Source organism: Pipistrellus hanaki (assembly GCF_964339955.1).
Source record: "Pipistrellus hanaki genome assembly, chromosome: 14".
In the NCBI taxonomy this organism is placed as follows: Eukaryota; Metazoa; Chordata; class Mammalia; order Chiroptera; family Vespertilionidae; genus Pipistrellus; species Pipistrellus hanaki.
The window spans coordinates 45,349,179-45,368,916 of NC_140516.1; the positions used below are offsets into that span (position 1 = coordinate 45,349,179).

The 19,738-nt window shown below is 42.2% G+C and overlaps 1 protein-coding gene across 2 annotated transcripts in view; it reads left to right on the forward strand.

The window, feature by feature from the left end:
• The window catches only part of ACSL5 (acyl-CoA synthetase long chain family member 5), a 48,269-nt gene extending 28,731 nt beyond the window's left edge, over positions 1 to 19,538 (forward strand). For both annotated transcript variants that reach the window (XM_084903414.1, XM_084903413.1), the window contains 19 exons: positions 1,835 to 1,899; positions 2,019 to 2,120; positions 3,636 to 3,735; positions 4,661 to 4,839; positions 5,872 to 5,904; positions 5,991 to 6,042; positions 6,821 to 6,894; positions 7,502 to 7,579; positions 8,756 to 8,890; positions 11,611 to 11,745; positions 12,196 to 12,291; positions 13,361 to 13,433; positions 13,666 to 13,754; positions 14,055 to 14,171; positions 15,985 to 16,128; positions 16,736 to 16,837; positions 17,525 to 17,596; positions 18,536 to 18,682; positions 19,286 to 19,538. In XM_084903414.1, the coding sequence (XP_084759540.1) occupies positions 1,835 to 1,899; positions 2,019 to 2,120; positions 3,636 to 3,735; positions 4,661 to 4,839; positions 5,872 to 5,904; positions 5,991 to 6,042; positions 6,821 to 6,894; positions 7,502 to 7,579; positions 8,756 to 8,890; positions 11,611 to 11,745; positions 12,196 to 12,291; positions 13,361 to 13,433; positions 13,666 to 13,754; positions 14,055 to 14,171; positions 15,985 to 16,128; positions 16,736 to 16,837; positions 17,525 to 17,596; positions 18,536 to 18,676 (1,787 nt within the window). In that variant the 3' untranslated portion in view covers positions 18,677 to 18,682; positions 19,286 to 19,538. The remainder of the gene's footprint in view (positions 1 to 1,834; positions 1,900 to 2,018; positions 2,121 to 3,635; positions 3,736 to 4,660; positions 4,840 to 5,871; positions 5,905 to 5,990; positions 6,043 to 6,820; positions 6,895 to 7,501; positions 7,580 to 8,755; positions 8,891 to 11,610; positions 11,746 to 12,195; positions 12,292 to 13,360; positions 13,434 to 13,665; positions 13,755 to 14,054; positions 14,172 to 15,984; positions 16,129 to 16,735; positions 16,838 to 17,524; positions 17,597 to 18,535; positions 18,683 to 19,285) is intronic.
• Positions 19,539 to 19,738: the final 200 nt, after the last annotated feature.

Below are 19,738 nucleotides of genomic sequence, written 5' to 3' on the forward strand. Positions count from 1 at the left end.
TAGACTGAAGCTGATTAGGACATAGAGTTTAATGAGACCTCGGTGGGTGTCCCTTTGGGCCAATTATTTGACTTGTTCCTCTGCTAGAATTTTCACCTATAGGGAAGTGACAAGGCGATGCAGGGCAGTTTTTTTCCACACTCATCAGCTCTGCCACCTACGAAGTGAGCTTGAAGAAGGTGTCCTGGGCCTTTCTGACTCTCAGGACCTTGGGGATAACAAGTTGCAAAGACCAAGTGAGCAGATGTGCTTAGCATGGAATAAGCGTTCCGCAAATGGTAGCTATCCCTAGTAATTCATGTCTGTGCAATTTCATTGGTAGACCACTGAGGCACACACTCGGGGCTGAGCACCTAACAGCACAGGACTTGCCGGGGTTCATGGAAAATTCCAGTCTGGGATTTGACTTCTTGAGCTTTTCTGCAGCTGTTTCAGCAGGAAGAAAAAGTACTAACGCTTCCTGTGGACAGTCTCTTCACTTCTTTTTATATCTTTCTAATCAGAGCAGCTATCTCTTTCCTGCTTTCTTTCCTTTTTCCTCTGTCACTTAGTCTGGAAATTTACGTATTTACCTCTGGATTCCTAGTAACCCTCTCTCTGAATGCTTCCTTTTGTCAAGACCTGAATCTCTCACAGCAGTTTGGCTAGAGCCACTGTGTCCAATTCCCTTCCCTTGAACTTTTCTATTTATAACTTGGTCTCATTTCGGCCTTTCAGGCTTCTTCCTGAGCCTCGTATCAACTTCCAAGGCTCCTGTGACTGAGCCTCAGCATTTCAGAAGACACTCTCCTGTAAACAGGCAAAGCACATGAACAGATGACAGTAAACAAAGTTCAACAAACAGGGGAAAGGTCCCACTTGACTTGCGGTTAAAGACATGTAGACTAAAGTAATAATTTCTTAAATCTATCAAACCACAAGACATGTTTAAAAAGGTACTATGTAGTGCCTATGACTTGAAATGTTGCTGGTGGGGAAAAGCAATTGTCACAATGGGGTGTAGAAGCACTGTGGTGATAAGTATAAGAACCCTGAGCCAATTCAACCTCCCTCAGCTCCCAACATAGTCATTTCATTCTTAGGAACTCTGTTCTAAGAAAATACGCTGAAGTTGAAATGATTAATTTGAAAATATTTTCCATTGGATTATTTAAGGTGTCAAACTTAGAAACAATCTTAATAGTAACAATGAGAGAAGTAAACCACAGTGGAACCCTTTGTCATTTGGCCAAAATAAGGCCATTAAAATCTCTACAGAGAATAAGTAATGACATGGAAATGTTTATATCAAACAGAGAAAGGAAGCAGGACAAACACACACACACACACACACACACACACACACATCATAACTTTATAAAATATGCAAAGGAACTATGAAAATAATATTACTATTAACAATGGTGTTTATGTGACATTATTAACAGCTCATATTTTGATTTTTTTCTATATTTTTATGAGCATACTTTTTTATTATAGGGAAGATCAGTTCAAGATTATCTATTTCAGCTGTGTTTACTTGTAAACTTTTACTGGTTCACGTTATGTGGGCTAGTCAGTATTCATGGCTTTCTCTGAATGCCTGTTACCATGGGGATCACATATTCCAACTCTGAGCCACCCTGTTCTATAGAATTTCCTATATCTTTCAAATGTAGTTTACTTTTGAGAACTGAGTATTTAATTGCCTTTGAATTTCCTTGACACAAAAGAGAAGTTCATATTCTAACTAGATTTATAATATGTTGTTTGTCTCTTCCTAATTCCCTTTTACCTTCTCTGGTCCAAAGGACTTGCAAATGAAACTAATCTTCTTTTAATGTTATGTTTTTAGACAATGGGCCTTGCTTGGGATACAGAAAACCAAACCAGCCTTACAGATGGCTGTCCTACAAGCAGGTAAGTGAGGCCCATGTTTGGGATAGATTCTTTTGCTAATGTGATATGCCAAGCTAACGGTCTCCTTTTGGTTTTGACTGATTTCCTCCCTTCCCCTCTTCTTTTTCTCCCTTTTGTAGGTGTCTGATCGAGCAGAGTATCTGGGATCCTGTCTCTTGTATAAAGGATATAAGCCATCACAGGACCAGTTTGTTGGCATCTTTGCTCAGAACAGGCCAGAGGTAACCACGCTGAAGTTAACTCAAGAAAATGAGTCAGGGCTAAGCCCACCCCTAACCCAGCTCTCTGACAATTATTGATAACTTACCAAAACTATTTAAAGATCTCATGTTCTGTCAATATTCTTCCCCTTGAGAGAATTACAGCTCTGGGACTCCTTAGTTCCTAGTTGTGTAGTGCTCTAAGCTAGGTGACTGGACTTCTCTTATTTCCCAGCTCATTAAGAGTCATTTTAAGGCAGCCTGTTGGTTGCATGATGAAAATGAGGCAGTTAAAAGGTACTGGCCAATAAGAGTTTGAGGCTGTTCTAGAAGAGGACGTATTCATATCAGAATTGGAACGTGCATGTTGTACCAAGTAAACCAAGGCATCCATTGCTTTGGAGACTGGCCATTGAAAGCCGATTTTAGACATTACAATGATTGGAATTAATTTGTTGCACCCAGCCTCAATGAGGAATTAAACCTAGTGGATTAGCCTGCTAGGGCTGCCATAACAAAATACTAGCAACTGATGGTTTAAATCACAGAACTATATTTTCTCACACTTCTGGAGGCTGGAAGTCCAAGATGGAGCTGTCAGCCAGTTTGGTTTCTCCTGGGGCCTCTCTTTTTGGCTTGCAATTGGCTGCCTTCTCATTGTGTCCTCACATGACCTTTCCTGTCATCCCAGATGTCTCTTCCTCTTAGAAAGACACTCGCTATGTTGGATTAGAACTCATTTAACCTTGATCACCTCCTTGGTTTAATTGGGACAATATGAGTGGCATTGGGGGTTAGGGCTGCAATTCAGCCCATGGCATCTAGACTCATTTTCTGTCCCTTTTCATGCTTCCTGGTGTGTATACATTGACATCATGCTATCCCACCTCTGTTCATTTCCTGAATGCATTCTCTGCTTCCCCTTCCACAACCAAAACGTAACAGTCCTTCAAATCCCTGTGCCCAATTTTCACCACTTTCCCCAAAGGAGCCCCAGATAACCTTTACCCCACCCCTGAACATGACCTCTGCCTCCTTGAAGCTCCCTCATGCTTTCCATTGCTCCTATGGTCAGAACTCATCACACTCTGCCTTTGTATCCTGGTCCACCTTTGTATTATAGTTAGCTCTGTGCCTCTTACCTCCTTTATTTAACTGTACTTTGAGGCATTAGCTATGATAATCTCTAAGGCCCTACAGTGATTTGTTAAAAACACAAAGGAGCCAGTTTGGCTCAGAGGATAGAGTGTCAGTCTGCAGACTGAAAGGACCCAGGTTTGATTCAGGTCAAGGGCTTATACATTGGTTATACAAGGGCTTATACAACTGGTCAATCTTTCTCTTTCATCAATGTTTCTAGCTCTCTATCCCTCTCCCTTCCTCTCTGTAAAAAATTAATAAAATATATTAAAAATTAAAATAAATAAATAAAACCACAAAATAACCATAAAATCATTTGTTGGCTAAACGACTAAGTTAATAGTTTTTCCTCTTCAAAGTGCTTTCTTGTCCTCACTTGACCTTCTCTCCATGCAGTGGATCATCTCTGAGTTAGCTTGCTACACGTACTCCATGGTAGCTGTGCCCCTGTATGACACTCTGGGAGCAGAAGCCGTCATATACATCATCAACAAGGGTAAGACTTGGCTATTCCATCACAACTGCTTCTTTCTTAAAGCTGAGTAATTCCTCAAGAGCTGCTTTTGTTAGCAGACTTGGAATGCTGTGGCCATAAAAATGCTCACATCTGCTGTCATGTAGTACCTACATACAATTTACAGGGAAGTTACAAAAAAGCCCATGAGGCAGGGATGTGCACAGATTGAGGAGCCAACGGAATGTTTTGGGTGACATAGTATGACAATGTAGTGTAGAGGACTGGGCTATTTACTTTGGCCTCACTGGAGACAAGGCCAGAGTGGATGACTAATCACTGTGAAACTTCCGGTCTAAGTTCCTATTCTTGTCAGTGTAAGTCAGAACAGCTAACCAATGTTTGTACTAAGTCTGTAGAAAAAAACTACCAGTCTCAAACAAGTACAAGTTCAATGGCCTTCCACATATCCAAAATGTTACTTTCTGTCATAGAAATAGTAGATTAAGGAGACGATCCACTTGAACTGTAGACACAATCAGGAGGTTGCTATTTGTGTAAATTTGTATCAAAGCACAGGCTAGCGTTTAAAATCATAAAATGCTTGTCTGCTACGATGCCATCTTCCTCTTCTTTTCCCTTCTATCCTCATTCCTCCTCCCCCAAATAAAACACATTGGCAGGACCACACCTAAGTGATTCAAGAGTCCTCTGTGTTCTTACGCAGAAGGAATTTTGTGGCTTCTCTGGAGACTAAACTCAGTTGGCAGCACACATGGAAACTCTGCTTCCGCTTTACTTAAGCTCCTTTGTTATCAATGGAATGTTTTAGGTGTTATGCATTACCATCAGATTTGCTTTAGGGGACCCACTGGCTTTAAAATTTTCAAAAATCCCTTCCTCCTCACAAGGCATCAGATACATAGCAGAGCAGGAAGATGACCTCTGGATGTGTTTCTACTTTCAGCTGATATTGCCATGGTGATCTGTGATACACCCAAAAAGGCAGCAGATCTGTTAGAGAATGTGGAGAAGGGCCTCACTCCAGGTCTGAAACTGATCATCCTCATGAATGCCTTCGAGGATGACCTGAAGCAAAGAGGGGAGAAGATCGGAGTTGAGCTATTATCCTTCTGGGATGCTGAGGTAATGGTCTGAGACACAGCTCACAACTCCAAGGCTGGCCTGACGCCATGGGCACCTGGTGTCATCTACTTGGCCTGACATCTCCACAAGTGTGCAGGCTGTTATTCTCCAGGGGTGGCAGGACAGGAGTAAATTAAACTCATGCTGTGAAGCTTTGAAAACAATTGCCTCAGGACAACTCAGAAACCATGCCAGGGGAGGCGAAAGGTCAGTGGCCAGCATGCACAGAGTTCTAAGTAGAGGATTTATAAGTTTAATGGTTGGTGGTAGTTAAGGATATGGTCCTGGAACTAGATGAGGCAAATTATTCTGTATCTCCCTTTCCCCTTCTGTAAAATGAGGATAATATAGTCTCCATCTCACAGAGATGTTAAAGAGTTAATAAGTTAATCCTATATAATAAAAGGCTAATATGCAAATCGACCGAATGGCAGAATGACCGGTCACTATGATGCTCACTGAGCCGAGGGGGCAGACACTTAACACAGGAGCTGCCCCCTGGTGATCAGTGTGATCCCACAGGGGGAGCACTGCTCAGCCAGAAGTCCTGAGCTGGTCTCATGACTGGCGAGAGCAGTGGCACTGTTGGGAGCCTCCCCTGCGTTCGTGGCAGCACTAAGGATGTTTGACTGATGGCTCCCAGACTGGGAGAGGGTGCAGGCTGGGCTGAGGGATCCCCACCTCCCAAGTGAACAAATTTCATGCACCAGGCCTCTAGTATTTATATAAACTACTCGGGGAAAATGACTGGTATGTAGTAAGCCTGGAAATGTCAACTAAACATATTATTAAAAAAATATTTAGCAATAGTCCTAGATGATTAAACCTATGAGTATGGTGGGAAGTTTAGACATTTAGAGTCTTCCCTCTTAAGGTATTTAATCTAGACCTTATGCTTTTCCATAGGGCTTCTGAGCCTGACCCAAGATGAAATTTTGGTTATATTCCCATAGATGTGTTCTCATGGAAAAGGGAGAGGGCTGTATTTGTCATGAGTCTATCCAACTCAACTTATGCCTTTCTTTCTTGTAGAATATAGGCAAAGAGAATTTCAGAAAACCCGTGGTAAGTTTCTTCTGCCTAAATTTGAATCTTGAATATTCAACTCCCAAAGTTCATGGTAAACTAAGCTCTTGTGTTTTCTCCTCCAGCCTCCTGAACCAGAAGACCTGGGCATCGTCTGCTTTACCAGTGGGACCACAGGTCAGTGCCCATAAAGCTGTGTCAACACTTCAGGTCAGCCAAAATCATGACTTGAGTCACTGACCACTGGTAGGGGCTCACCACCTAAGGCTTTTGAGTGCAGATACCCAAATAGAAAACTGTAAGCATAAGTAGATAAACTTCATTGAACATACTGGGAGGAATTTATATGCTATGAATTTCAGGGGTCTTAAAGATGGCATCATAAAGCCGAACTTCTTCCCCAACCCACCACACCCTCAATTTGACACCACTAGAATGGCCATTCAATCAAGATAACCCAGTGATAGTTCTACAAAGATCACTGTGCACCCCAACTCCTCCTGGTACCTACCTACCTATTAGAACTCTTAATAGCTTTTCATGTGGACCATGAGGACCTACCATTATACCCATTCCATCTGCCCAGTTTATAAAGTGATAGCTAGGTAACATTGTTAGATCTGAAGTCTTCAACATAAAACCAGCACAAGGGACAGGGAGGTTACTTGGAATTTTCTTTTCAACTGTGTTGCTATCTGAGCTATGGCTGTGGCCTGTGTGAGGGTAGAAGGCTGGCAGCAGTAGAATCTCTAGGGGGAACATTAACCATTCACAAACAGAGTCATATACCTCTTGTACAAATACTTAGTCAGACATCCCCCAAGCCATCAGTCAGACAGGAGAAGCTCTTGCCTCTTTGGAATAGAACCAATTGAATGCCACTTCTTGTTTCAAGGCCAAAGGTAACCTATTCGCTACATAAAGGATCTTTCTCTCCACCTCTTGCTTTTTACAGGTGACCCCAAGGGAGCCATGCTAACCCATCAAAATGTTGTTTCAAATGCTTCAGCTTTCCTCAAATGTGTGGAGGTGAGTGGTCGTTTGAAAAAGAGGTCCTCATTAGAATGTGTCTCTTTCATGAGATTTTAATCTTGAAGCTAGAGGAGTCAGAAAAGAAAAACCAAAAACAAACGCAGGTTAAAGGCCTGAGTGTGGACAAAGACGTGTGTATCTTTGTGTGGAGGGCTGTGTATTTTCAAGCAATGCTCTTTGAGGATCTCTGCAAACCACTACCCCAGCGCAGTCCAGGGCTCCTCTACCAGTTCTGCAGGATACCCCCTGCACGCCTATATGGGGCACTCAAGGAAGGAAGTAGTTTTAAAAAAATTATTTTAAATTTTAAATGAGATATAACTGACGCCTAACATTATAACAGTTTCAGGTGCACAATGTAATGATTCAATATTTATATGTATTGCAAAATGATCCTCATAGAAGGTCTAGTTAACATCCACACCACACATAGTTACAAATTCTTTTTTCTTGTGATGAGAATTTCTAAGATCAACTCACTCAGCAACTTTCGAATATACAATAGAGTATTATTAACTATAGTTAACGGGTAGTTCTTAAATCTCTTTGGGAAAGAAGGTTGGCATTAGTCTGATTTTGTCTCCCCTCTCTTCCCGATCTGTAGGAAACCTTTGCACCCACCCCCGAGGATGTGAGCATATCCTACCTCCCATTGGCTCACATGTTTGAGAGGGTTGTACAGGTGAGTACTCCACGGCCCTAGAAGGTATGTGGGAAGGAAGTGCTGACTTGCTTAGTCCCGCCTTTGTTCCAAAGGCAGGTACCCAGCATTTACAGTCCTTTCTTTAAAGTAAAGGGCACAGACAGGGGGTGGGCCTAGCTAAGTCTAAATCCCAGCATTCCCCTGCCTCCCTGTGGTGCCTTTCTCCACTAAGTCTGTGTGTGTCCACTGGGGCTCACCTTGCTTCTGCCTTCACACGGTGCCTGCGAGTCAAGCGAGGTCAGAGCCAGGAGCTTACCATCAACTCTTCATTCTGACCTGGGATAAGAGATGTTTTTCTTTTTTCTAATTTTATTTTGGTCTCAAGTTTTTAAAATATCAAGGATTAGAGAAAAGGAAGTTCCTCACAGCGGGGCAGGGAAGAAGCATTTGATCCAGGTGAGATGTCCAAGGCAGGGTTGTTCAGGGTGTTGTGCCCTGGAGGAGGGCTGCCCCTCTATGAGTGGACTCTGGGCTGTTCAGGCTGAAGCCGATTTGAGGACTACAATCAATGCTGGTCTTTCAAAAGCACAGGTGGTGGTAGGAATGGGAAATCCTCTCTCTAATCCTTTGGCTGTGAGCCCTATTCTTAAGGATTTTTTTTTAAATACTATTAATGCATGAAATAATGAAGGAGAGATCCAGTTTCTTGGACTAAAGTGCTGATATCTGATTCATAAAATATCAATTCTAATAAGCATATTTTTTTTTCAATCCTCACTTGAGAATATTTTTCCATCGGTTTTTAGAGAGAGTGGAAGGGAGAGAGAAAGAAACATTTAGAGAGACACATCCAATTGGTTGCCTTTGCACATGCCCCAACCAGGGCTGGGGATCAAGCCTGCAACCTAGGTACGTGCCCTTGACTGTAACCAAACTCAGGACCCTTTAGTTCCCAGGCTGATGTTCTTTCCACTGAGCCAAACCAGCAAGAGCTAATAAGCATCTTCTTTTCTTTTCTTTTCTTTTTTTTTTCACACTTCAACATTTCTGAAATCAGGAGAGTCTCATAGTTATAGGACAGACTCACGATTAGTCTCTTAGTGCCATAGACTAGGAGGCATCACCAGTGGCCAAGTCCCTTGTGACAGTCTCTTGAAGATGGGCCCCACCTGAAGGGGTCCTTTGGCACTGAGCTTTCTTCGGTGTTGGTTTCAGATGGTCGTGTACTCCTGTGGAGCCAGAGTTGGGTTCTTCCAGGGAGACATTCGATTGCTGCCGGATGACATGAAGACGCTAAAGCCCACATTGTTTCCCGTGGTGCCTCGGCTCCTCAACAGGATCTATGATAAGGTACTGGCCTTGCTTCTGTTGGGCTGACCATGGGGTGAACGAACTGTCTGGCTCAGGCCTGACTGAGGCTCTTAGGGACTCTACATTGTTAAGAATTTGTCCACTTATACCATTGCCTCCCATTCCCTACAAACATTTACTTACAGCCATATTTATAAATGCAGTTTGAAAAAACCCCTTTCCTCTGGGTGAGACCACTTGGACCTGATCTGGAGAAAGAGCTCAGTTCAGAGGCTCTGATTTCATAGCACATGCATTTTATCCTCACAAAAGCACATGAGGCCTACACTTACCAATAATATCCTTAACTTATAGGTAATAACTAGCTCAGAGTCACTGCTAATTATGGGTTCGGGCCAGAATCAAATTGTCACATAATAGTTTTATTTTATTTTTTAAATGTATTTTTATTGACTTCAGAGAGAAAGGGAGAGGGAGAGAGAGAGATAGAAACATCAGTGATGAGAAAGAATCATTGATTGGATGCCTCCACACACCCTCTTCTGAGAATTGAGCCCTAAACCCCGTCATGTGCCCTTGTCCGAAATTGAACCTGGGACCCTTGAGTCCACAGGCCAACAATCTATCCACTCAGCCAAACTGGCTAGAGCTGTCACATAATTATTTTAGCTGTCATTTATCAATGCTCTATTTTTCATTAGGGATTGCAAAATAGTGGTTTTCTAATTCAATCATTTCTCTTTCATTCATTAGCTACGTTGCTCCCATAATGGCACAACAAACATTTCATTCTTTTATCTGCCAATCTTCAGAATGCTGAATTGGTGCCCCAGTGATCTTTAAATCTGGCCAATGAGATTATTTTCTTTGTAATATTAAGAACTGGTGATTTGCATATTTGTATGTTTAATCTATTTCACTCATTCTTCTCAGTGTTCAAATTTTCCTATTTTGGAAGTTAGGAGACCATTTTGGAAGTTGGGAGCTCCATCATGTTGCTCATATGTCCTTTGACAGGACCCGAGTGGTTTTTAATAGCTTTGTTGATTCCTAGCATAAGATGACTCGGGCTCATTTTGTATGATTCCTACTCAAGTCTTGGTTTGGTTGCTTTCTCCAAAGAGCTCTTAGAACTGGAATTTGAACCCAGGCAATATAATAACAGCACTGAGGCTCTTGACCTCATACCTCCATAGACATGAAAGCCTTAAGGAAATAACACAAGGCCATTCTCCACATGTTTGGCCCCACCCCTTAGATCCTAGCACTCCCCTTCATGCTTGTGAATCTCACCAGGTGTTATCTGGGGGCCCCAGTTATAGGACAGGCAGCATGCTGGTACACAGATGATCCCTAGACATTGAGAGCCCTAATTTCTATCAGACTTGCTAACAATTCTAACAGCTCCTCATCATGCTATGAGATTATTAGATTTGGTTGTTATAATTTTTGTTCATTTGTTGGTTGGGATTTTTTTTTTCAATTTTTGAAAGAGGGTTATTTTATAATATGGTAGTAACACACAGTTCTCTTCTGGGACTTATTTTTAAAATGCAAAACTTTACTAGGGGGGTAAGGGCATGTGCCAGGAAATGGGAGTGGCCAGGGGCAGGACAATGGGGGGAAAAGGAGACATATGTAATACTATATGTAATACTTTAAGTTTAAACAATAAAAATAAATAAAGGTATATACATTTCCATTAAAAAAAATGAAAGACTTTATTAGAGTCTAAATTCCAGCTCTTTGTCCATGATTTGTTAGGGGGAGTCTTGTAAAAGTTGGGAAAAGATTTTTTTTTTTCCAAGGCTGAGAGAGGTGTCAGGAATAACATGATGCAGGCAGCATTTTAGTGTAGGTCTTGGAGAAAGCTGGTGAAATGTTGACAAAATAATGGTACAGGCATGAGTATCTAGATTCCCAGAGCCTTGAGCACAGTTAGTATTAAGGGTGGGGATGAGCAGTTCTGTTTGGCTGGAGGCCCAGAAATGGGAGTGTAAATACAGAAGGTGGATGAGAGTCAGCTTTGAATTTTGAACTGGAAAAGAACTTTGATTTCCTTGAACCTGACTTCCTAGGATATTGTCTCGAAAGCCAGAACACGGAGTCCAGGATGTAGTATTGTAAACATGGGCACTTTATTTGGGTTGAACTGGAGAAACTCTTCTTGGGCAGGAGTGTGGTTGGTGGATTATAGAGTCATGATGAAGCCAGAGTCAGGGATACTAGGAAAAGCATGTGAGTCTGAAAAACAGTGTCAGCAGTAAGTCCATGTGTATGAAATATCTAAGTAGAAAAGTCTGTTAGGTTTTGTGTGCTGTGGCTAAGGAAACTTCAGTTACAGAGAAAGTGGTATTTCTCCAAGTTTAGTGTATAGGACAGAAGGGGGAACATGGGGGCAGATGAGAGGTGGTGCTTGTTTAAACAATCAGATTCCTGGGACCTTATTTGACCTACTAAAGCAAAAACCCTCAGGGTGCTGCTCATTGAGCTGGTTATTACCTAGTAGTTCCAAGTGACTTTGTAGATTGGTGCTGACCATCTTTTGAAGACATAATTATGTCAGTTGCTATAGTTGTTTGCCAAGGTATCCGGAGGAACTGGAGCTCTGAATTATATGTGGATATAATTCTTTGGGCTCTTTATTATTAAGAGAGCTGCTTCCTTATGAAGCTAAAGGGCATCATCTCTTGCTCACAGATGAGCTTTGGTAAGTGTCTCTTCTGGGTTTCCAACTAAAAGGAGTTATCACCCTGCAGGTTCAAAATTCAGCCAAGACACCTTTGAAGCAGTTCATGTTGAAAATGGCTATTTCCAGTAAATTCGGCGAAGTGAAAAGGGGTATCATCAGACGCGACAGTTTGTGGGACAAGCTCATCTTTAGAAAGGTCCAGGTAGGTTGATGGACAAGCATCTCTTTAACTGGAGATCCTTGCTTACATTCTGTATTCACTCACCATATGAGATCTCTCCTGGACAACCTTGTTTGTTACTAAAGGGAATAGGTCCAAGTTCAGTATTTAGGTTATAGCACTTTCTCATATATATTTTTAAGGTGGTCTGTTGAGATTATAAATCATTTGAAGGGTCCAAAAATACAAATTATAGGAGGAAATCTTAAAAATGGAGATCTGGTCCCAGCTATAGTGGATAGTGGTGACAATAGTTAACACTTGAAGTGCCTTCCCACAGTGCCAGGCCCTATTCTAAGTGCTTTGTAAATTACCAAGTTTAATTCTCCTAACACTAGTGGGCGGGTTAGGGTTGTTCAACCAGACTTGCATTGGAGGAAAATGAAGCCAAGGGAAGAGGCTTCAGCGGGTGTTTTTGTTTCTACTGAACAGGAAAGCCTGGGCGGGAAGGTGCGCATCATGGTCACTGGCGCTGCCCCCATCTCCTCAAACGTCTTGGAGTTCCTCCGAGCGGCCCTGGGATGTCCGGTAAGCCTAGGACCTTTGAAGATAGCTTATGTCACTTTTGCAACAAATAAGGCTGTTTAAATACAATTGAAAACACAACTGAAAAGTACCAAAGAGACAGTCCACCCCCCCCCCCCAAAATCTCAAAATCAGAAGAAAATATCTGTCTAGTCACCTCTTATGCATATGGAAACCTACATAAAGGGCATCAGGGTTCTAACATACTTGTTAAACAGTGCCTTATTGATATTGTTCCTTATCAAAAAAAAAAAAGAAAAAAAAAGATCTACATTATTTAATGGTTTTGGAATAGTTTGGTGAATATACCTAAGTAACTAGTCTCCTATTGATGGACAAGAGTTACTTACATTTTCTTTTTGCTATTATAATCAATGAAGTGATAAGGATACCTGAATATTCATCAGTATTGAATGCAATTATCAATTTGGGGACTAATCCTGGAAAGTAGGGGTTATCAAAACTTCCCTTTAGTAAGGTCTTGTGTTTGTGTGTGTGTCTTTATTCCTTTCTGCAAATAATAAATGAGTTCTTATGCTCGCACATTTTGACAGTGAAAGCGTTTGCCAATCATTTAAATCCTAGCCCATCAGATACATGAAAACCCTTCATACTGAACATCCTTTTCTGTTACTTATTGGCACCTGTATTTCTTCTATACATCATTCTATCACTTCCTTACAGAAAAATAGGCACAGGATAATTTGATTCTCCTTCACATTGTTTTCTAAGTCCTTCAGATAGTAATAATATTCATTTTTGTTGTTTTAGAAATATTTTTTTTAGTCTTTTCTTCTATTAAAAAACTATCATTTCTTCATCGACTTGAAATGCCACATTTCCCAAAGTACAGTACAAGTTTCCATACATTGGTCTATTTCTGGACCTTTGGTTTTTGAGTGAAGCCCTGAGTTGTGATGACTTACCAGGTCAGACGTGAACTCAAGATATTAATATAATGACATGAAGTGACCTCCAACCCTCAGAGGCCTCGCTTTTCCCCTTTTTTAAAGCACGGCCAGCTCCTGCTTTATCTTGAGTTGCTCTCAAAGCCCTTCTCTGGTTTTCCCAGGTGTTTGAAGCTTATGGTCAAACAGAATGCACTGCTGGCTGTACATTTACATTACCCGGGGACTGGCAACCAGGTAGGTTCTCCGTCTGCTAGGCAGGAGGGGCAGTGGTTGGGAGAAGGGTTTTAATTGAGCTTGGACTTACGGGTTTAGATGAATGTGACAAAAGCCAACTTGGGTTTCTGTCCAGGCCAGATGATTTTTCAGTCTTTTCACTTTTAGAGTCAATCCGTAAGTATCTCTAAAATATTCCTGGAATGATCACCGTTTTACAGTTTCCCAGCTGACTCAATGTGGTGTCTTCTAGGTCATGTCGGAGTTCCCCTGGCTTGCAATCATGTGAAGCTGGAAGATGTGCCAGACATGAACTACTTCTCAGTGAACGGTGAAGGAGAGGTGCGTGGGTTGCTCCCAGTAGTCATGGCAAGGCACTCGAGGTGGGGATGTTTGTATCAAGGAGAGCACCCCATTGTGAACAGGGGTGGGTTAGATTCATTTGAGATCTGGAGCAAGGCATTCAATATTTCTGAACCTCACTTTCCTATCCACCACACTGGGGATTGCAATTGAGTGCTCTTCACACGGTAGTTGAAACCATCAGATGATATAAGAGTGGGAACAGGTGTTGGGTCAAGTACCCAGGCCTGGAGTGGTAGCCTCTGCCATTGCCATCACTTTGTACCTTCTTACCTGCAGATCTGCATCAAGGGCGTCAATGTGTTCAAAGGATACCTGAAGGACCCCGAGAAGACTGCGGAAGCCCTGGACAAAGATGGCTGGCTTCACACAGGAGATATTGGTCGCTGGCTCCAGGTGGGTGATTCTTCATAACTTTGGGGAGCATAGGCTGCAGAACTGGGGAGAACCACCTGCTTATCGACAAGCTAGGCAGAGATGCAAGTGGCATGATCAGCTGAGTTGGCATGAATCCTGTGACTTTGGCTGCAAACAAATCTATCCTGGAATAGATTTGTTTGCAGCCAAAGGAAAATTAGTTGACTTTTCCAGGAAAGGGTTGTAGTAGTCTGTGTTTTCTTTTTGTTACTTTTTAAAAAATTTTTATTGAAAAAAAAGTTGTGATTTGATAACTCCATGGGCTCACACCATTTGCCTTTTATATGTTTCAAAGGGTTACATTCATTTCTTTCCACCTAATATGTAGAGACATCAAAACAAGGGGGCAAGATTTCTAAACTAGGCATGTGCAGAGGTGAGGTCTTGCCTCTCAATGACCTTCACTGCCTCTCTCTGTGAAATATATGGCTCCGTTTTTTAAAGCTTGCTAACAAGCAAAGATAAGTAGTCTCTGCCAACCCCATCTGTTTTTCTAAGAAGAGAGGAAATAATTGCATAATTGTGATGGAGACTTAGGAGCCCTGTAGGGGATTTTTCCAAGGTCCCCTCTGAAAAGGTGCCTACTATGTGCTGGGGGAGTGGAGATGTAACCAAATATGAAACTTCTTTCTGGCTCAATAGTCTCAAGATTTAAGTGATAGTCACAGAACGTTTGGTGAACACTCTGAGAACACTGGTTCTGGTGATGACTTTCATAGATTTGGGTCTAAGTAGTATTGTGCTAACTTATCTGCTTCTGTATGAGTTCTCTGCTCTAATAAGCATAAAATGTGGGAATATATTCTTCCCCAAACTGGAGTTATAAAGGGCTTAGCCTTATTAATCACTTTCAGATAATGTCTGTTAGGCTGGATTGTTGGCTTATTTCTTGAGGCAGCCTTGTTGATGGTTCCAGGGCTGGTTCAGTCTACTGCCCTACTTAAGGTGTGATCATGTGGATTGTATTTAACACTTGTCCCAGTTCTGTAATTCAAATCCCTAAGAGCCTAAGCTCCTCAGACCAATGAGCTCAGAGACTGTCAAATGACCCCTGGTGGCTGGGGAGAGAGCCCTCCAGGCCCTACTTCTGTATTAACCATTATTGACTTGTTGATTAGCATTAGCACAGTAGAGCTGTTTAGCTTGCTCCTGGATCTAACAGGAGGGATACAGAAAAAGGAGTCCAGGAGGGGGAGATCTAACTTATTCCAAATTCTCTTTTCTTTTTTCTGTAATGTATTTATATTGATTTCAGAGAAGAAGGGAGAGGGAAAGAGAGAAACATCAATGATGACAAGGAATCATTGATTGGATGCCTCCTACACACCCCTGATAGGGGATCGAGCCTGCAACCAGGGCATGTGCCCTTGGCCAGAATCGAACCTGGGACCCTTCAGTCCGCAGGCCAATGCCCTATCCACTGAGCCAAACCAGCTAGGGCACCAAATTCTTAATAAAAGATTCTTCCTTCCCTATCTCTGGGAGTGCTGGAAATGGAGTAATTGGGCATTACATTATTGGACATTTATGGCTACAAAATTTCTTTGGCAGCAGGTCCTGGGGGCTTTTCTCGGGGTTCCCATTGACCCTCCAAAGAGACATACAATACAGACAGGTTCTTACTGGAAGCTGCTTCCCTACCCTTTCCTCAAAGCCAAGAATGAGAAGTGAAAGATGGCTCAAAAGTCTCCGGAGAAGCCAAGTTTAAAGAAGGATTTCACCAGCTTCTCCATGGACACCACCCACAGGGAACTCAGAAACACTGACACCGTCTTCTCTCTATCTCCTATAGAATGGAACTTTGAAGATCACTGACCGTAAGAAGAACATTTTTAAGCTGGCCCAAGGAGAATACATCGCCCCTGAGAAGATAGAAAACGTGTACAGCAGGAGTGCACCAGTGCAGCAGATTTTTGTGCATGGGGAGAGCTTACGGGTAACCCGTTGTTTTAACAATAGCCCTTTCTAGGCACAGATCATGCTGATCCTGGTGGCTACCGGAATTCTGTTTTCGTGGGTTTAGGATGAGAAGATATAAACTTGTAGGACTAAAGAAATAAAGCCATATTCCAAATCTCAAAATAAGGCAATATAGAGGCAATTATTTTTTTTGAAACTAGGATGAATTCTGTAAACAAGTCTGTAGGATTGATAAACAGATAGACTTAAAGGGTAGCCATTCAGTAAAAGGAGACCCAAGTGGAATAGAAGTCCTTTGGTATAAACTGTGTCATATACACAAGGCTTAAACTTAGCTTTTGGAGAGTGGGGGAGGGTTGATACGGCCAGAGGTGCTTTAAGCATAATGTTGAAACACCACTTCTTTTTAATCAATCAAATCTGAATAGAACATTTTTTGTAAAGGGAAAATGGGGTTTGAGTTCCAGGAGAGTTTGAGCTATCTGGTGAGGAAAAAGTAGGATGCTAATTCTGCATCAGAGATCTTGGGAAATGTCTGTTTCAAAGATATGACCCTGCCTTCACTAGCCACCAGGAAACCGCTGATAATAATAATTCTCACTGGCCTTGTTTTCTCTTCATAGTCATCCTTAGTAGCAGTGGTGGTTCCTGACTCAGAAGTGCTCCCCACATTTGCAGCCAAACTTGGGGTTAAAGGCTCCTTTGAAGAACTGTGCCAAAACCCAGTAAGTCTCATGTAGCAAAACTTTATGCACCTCCCTGGGGCCCATGGCAGGAGAGCGGAGTCCCACCAGCTTGGGCACCCATGAGTTCCCAGAGCCTTCTGTCTGGAAGAATAGGCTCTTCCTGAATCTGTGGCAGGTGGTTGGATCTTAAACATTGATTTTATTAGATTGGAGGATAGGATGGGAAGTTTAAAAATAACAAATACTATTTTTATAGTAATACTAGAGGCCCGGTGCACAAAATTTGTGCATGGGGAAGGGGGAGGGTCCCTCAGCCCAGCCTGCACCCTCTCCAATCCGGAACCACTGGATTCTAACCGCTCACCTGCCTGCCAGCCTGGTCACCCCTAACCACCTCTGCCTTGTCCCTCACTACCATGGCTTTGTCCGGAAGATGTCCAGTCTACCCAGACTAATTAATATACTACCTTTTTATTAGTATAGATGTTCTTTATGCGGGAGGGACTTGAAAAATAGAAAAATTAAAAATGCCATTTAAAGAAAACCTCTTTACAATTCAGATTTCCCTTTTGAATAATATTAAGCATGAATAATACTTGTACGTACTCCCATATCCTGCTTATATCCCCAACAAACACTTGTAGGAATTTTGAGTTATTTCATGCTTACCCTTTCATGTAGGCATTTTCAAACAGCCATGCTTTAAGCCATGTTTCACATTCTTAGGTTGTAAAGCAAGCCATTTTAGAAGACTTGCAGAAAATTGGGAAAGAAGGTGGCCTCAAGTCCTTTGAGCAGGTATGTACTACCGATGTTCTCCTGGTCTCTCGAGTCATTCAGGAAGTTTTGTTTTGTTTTGTTTTGTTTTTTAATATTTTATTGATTTTTTACAGAGAGGAAGAGAGAGGGATAGAGAGTTAGAAACATCAATGAGAGAGAATTACGGATCAGCTGCCTCTTGCACACCCCCTACTGGGGATGTGCCTGCAACCAAGATACATGCTCTTGACCGGAATCGAACCTGGGACCTTTCAGTCCGCAGGCCGATGGTCTATTGGTTTCCGCAATTCAGGAAGTTTTAAAGTTGCATTGATAATGGGGTTTAAATGTACAGTGTCCAAGGAAGTGGTTGTAGATTTCAAATGTACAATTTCCCAGAAACTGGCTTTTACAGTTTATGCCATGGACCCATCAACAATAAATGGCAGTGATCTTTTGTAATTATTTGTACAGTCACTCTTTTGCTATTCATTATTCATTCCCCTTTTTCCCTACTCATCTCTTTCCCAGATTATTAGTTTAAGAATGGGTATGTGTTACTGTTCTTTCTCTTTTACCACTTCATCAACCACATTTTTTTAAAAGTTTTGTTTTGTTTTGTTTTTTATATATATTTTATTGATTTTGTACAGAGAGGAAGGGAGAGAGATAGAGAGCTAGAAACATCGATGAGAGAGAGTCATCGATCAGCTGCTTCTTGCACACCCCCTACTGGGGATGTGCCCGCAACCAAGGTACATGCCCTTGACCGGAATTGAACCCGGGTCCCTTCAGTCCCCAAGCCGACGCTCTATCCATTGAGCCAAAGCGATTTCGGCAACCCCATTTTTTTAATTTTAATTTTTTATTTTAAATAAGGTGAAATATTCTGAAAGTTTCTTCACATAGCACTTAGGGGCTCTACAGAAAAATCCAAATCACTAACAAATGTGCATGTGTGTGCATGTTCTCTTCCAGGTCAAAAGCATCTATCTTCACCCAGAGCCCTTTTCCATTGAAAACGGACTCTTGACACCAACATTGAAAGCAAAGCGTGGAGAGCTTTCCAAGTATTTTCAGACCCAAATCAACAGCCTGTATGAGAACATGCAGGAATAGGTTAAGGTACTGACGGCTGAGAGGGGCTCTGAGGGAGCCTGCCTTGTGGGAACATTGATTAAAAACTAGCCTTACCTTCACATTGTCTTTTCTTCTGTCTGTTGTTTTACCTACTAAATTATAACTATAATTTTGGGGCTTTAAAAAACAGCATTGAGAGACTTATAATGCAGCTCAGGTTTTCAAGCTACTTTTATGAACATGCCTTTCTTCAAAGTCTGTTCATAGTCTTTGCCCCTTCCTCACGATCTCCAGCCTGTGTACGTGACCTTCTGTGACTTCAGTAAAACTGAACTGTCAACAGTCCCCACACAGGCTTTCCCATGCTCTGGAGACACTTAAGTTCTCCAAAGCTGTTTCGTAATTCGTTTTCTAACTACTTCACAAAACCTTTAGACTTTTCAATCAAGTCTTGACCTACCATGGCTCTCACTCTGAAAGATAGATTTCTTCCATGTACTTAGTGTGTGTTTGTTTGTACTGAAGATTTCTGAGCCTCACTGGCTGTCTGACTTGGGAGAATGAAAAATTGGGCCTATGACATGTCTGAAAGAATGTTCAGGTGTTATCTTCAGGGACATGCCTGGTGACGAAATCTGTCCCTTACAGTTTGCTGCTGAACTGGAAGCTGTGGGGGAAGGAGCTGGAACTTTCAAGTGCACTTTCCAGCAGACGAAGTAGAGCACTGAGGAAAAACCTCCTGAACTGGGAACACAGACCGGCCTGCCCAGCAGGCTTCTCCTCTGAGAGGAGACCCACTGGCCTCTTCCCCCGGGAACTCCAGCTCCTGCTCTGGTTCACCCCCAGACAACATGTGTTGCTTCCATTTGTAAAGTCTTTAATTAATAAACTATTGTGGATACTTCCGTGAAGGTGTGTATTTCCTCACGGACCATGATGAGAATCAGCCTTAAACAAGGGTGACTGAACATGCATGTGAGCTGGTGGCTCTCAAACATGGCCGCCCACCTGAATTACCTGGGAGTTTAGAAAGATACCACTCCTGGTGTTACCCCAAGGAGCTGACTGAAATGGTCTGGGACACAGACATGGCTCTGGGAT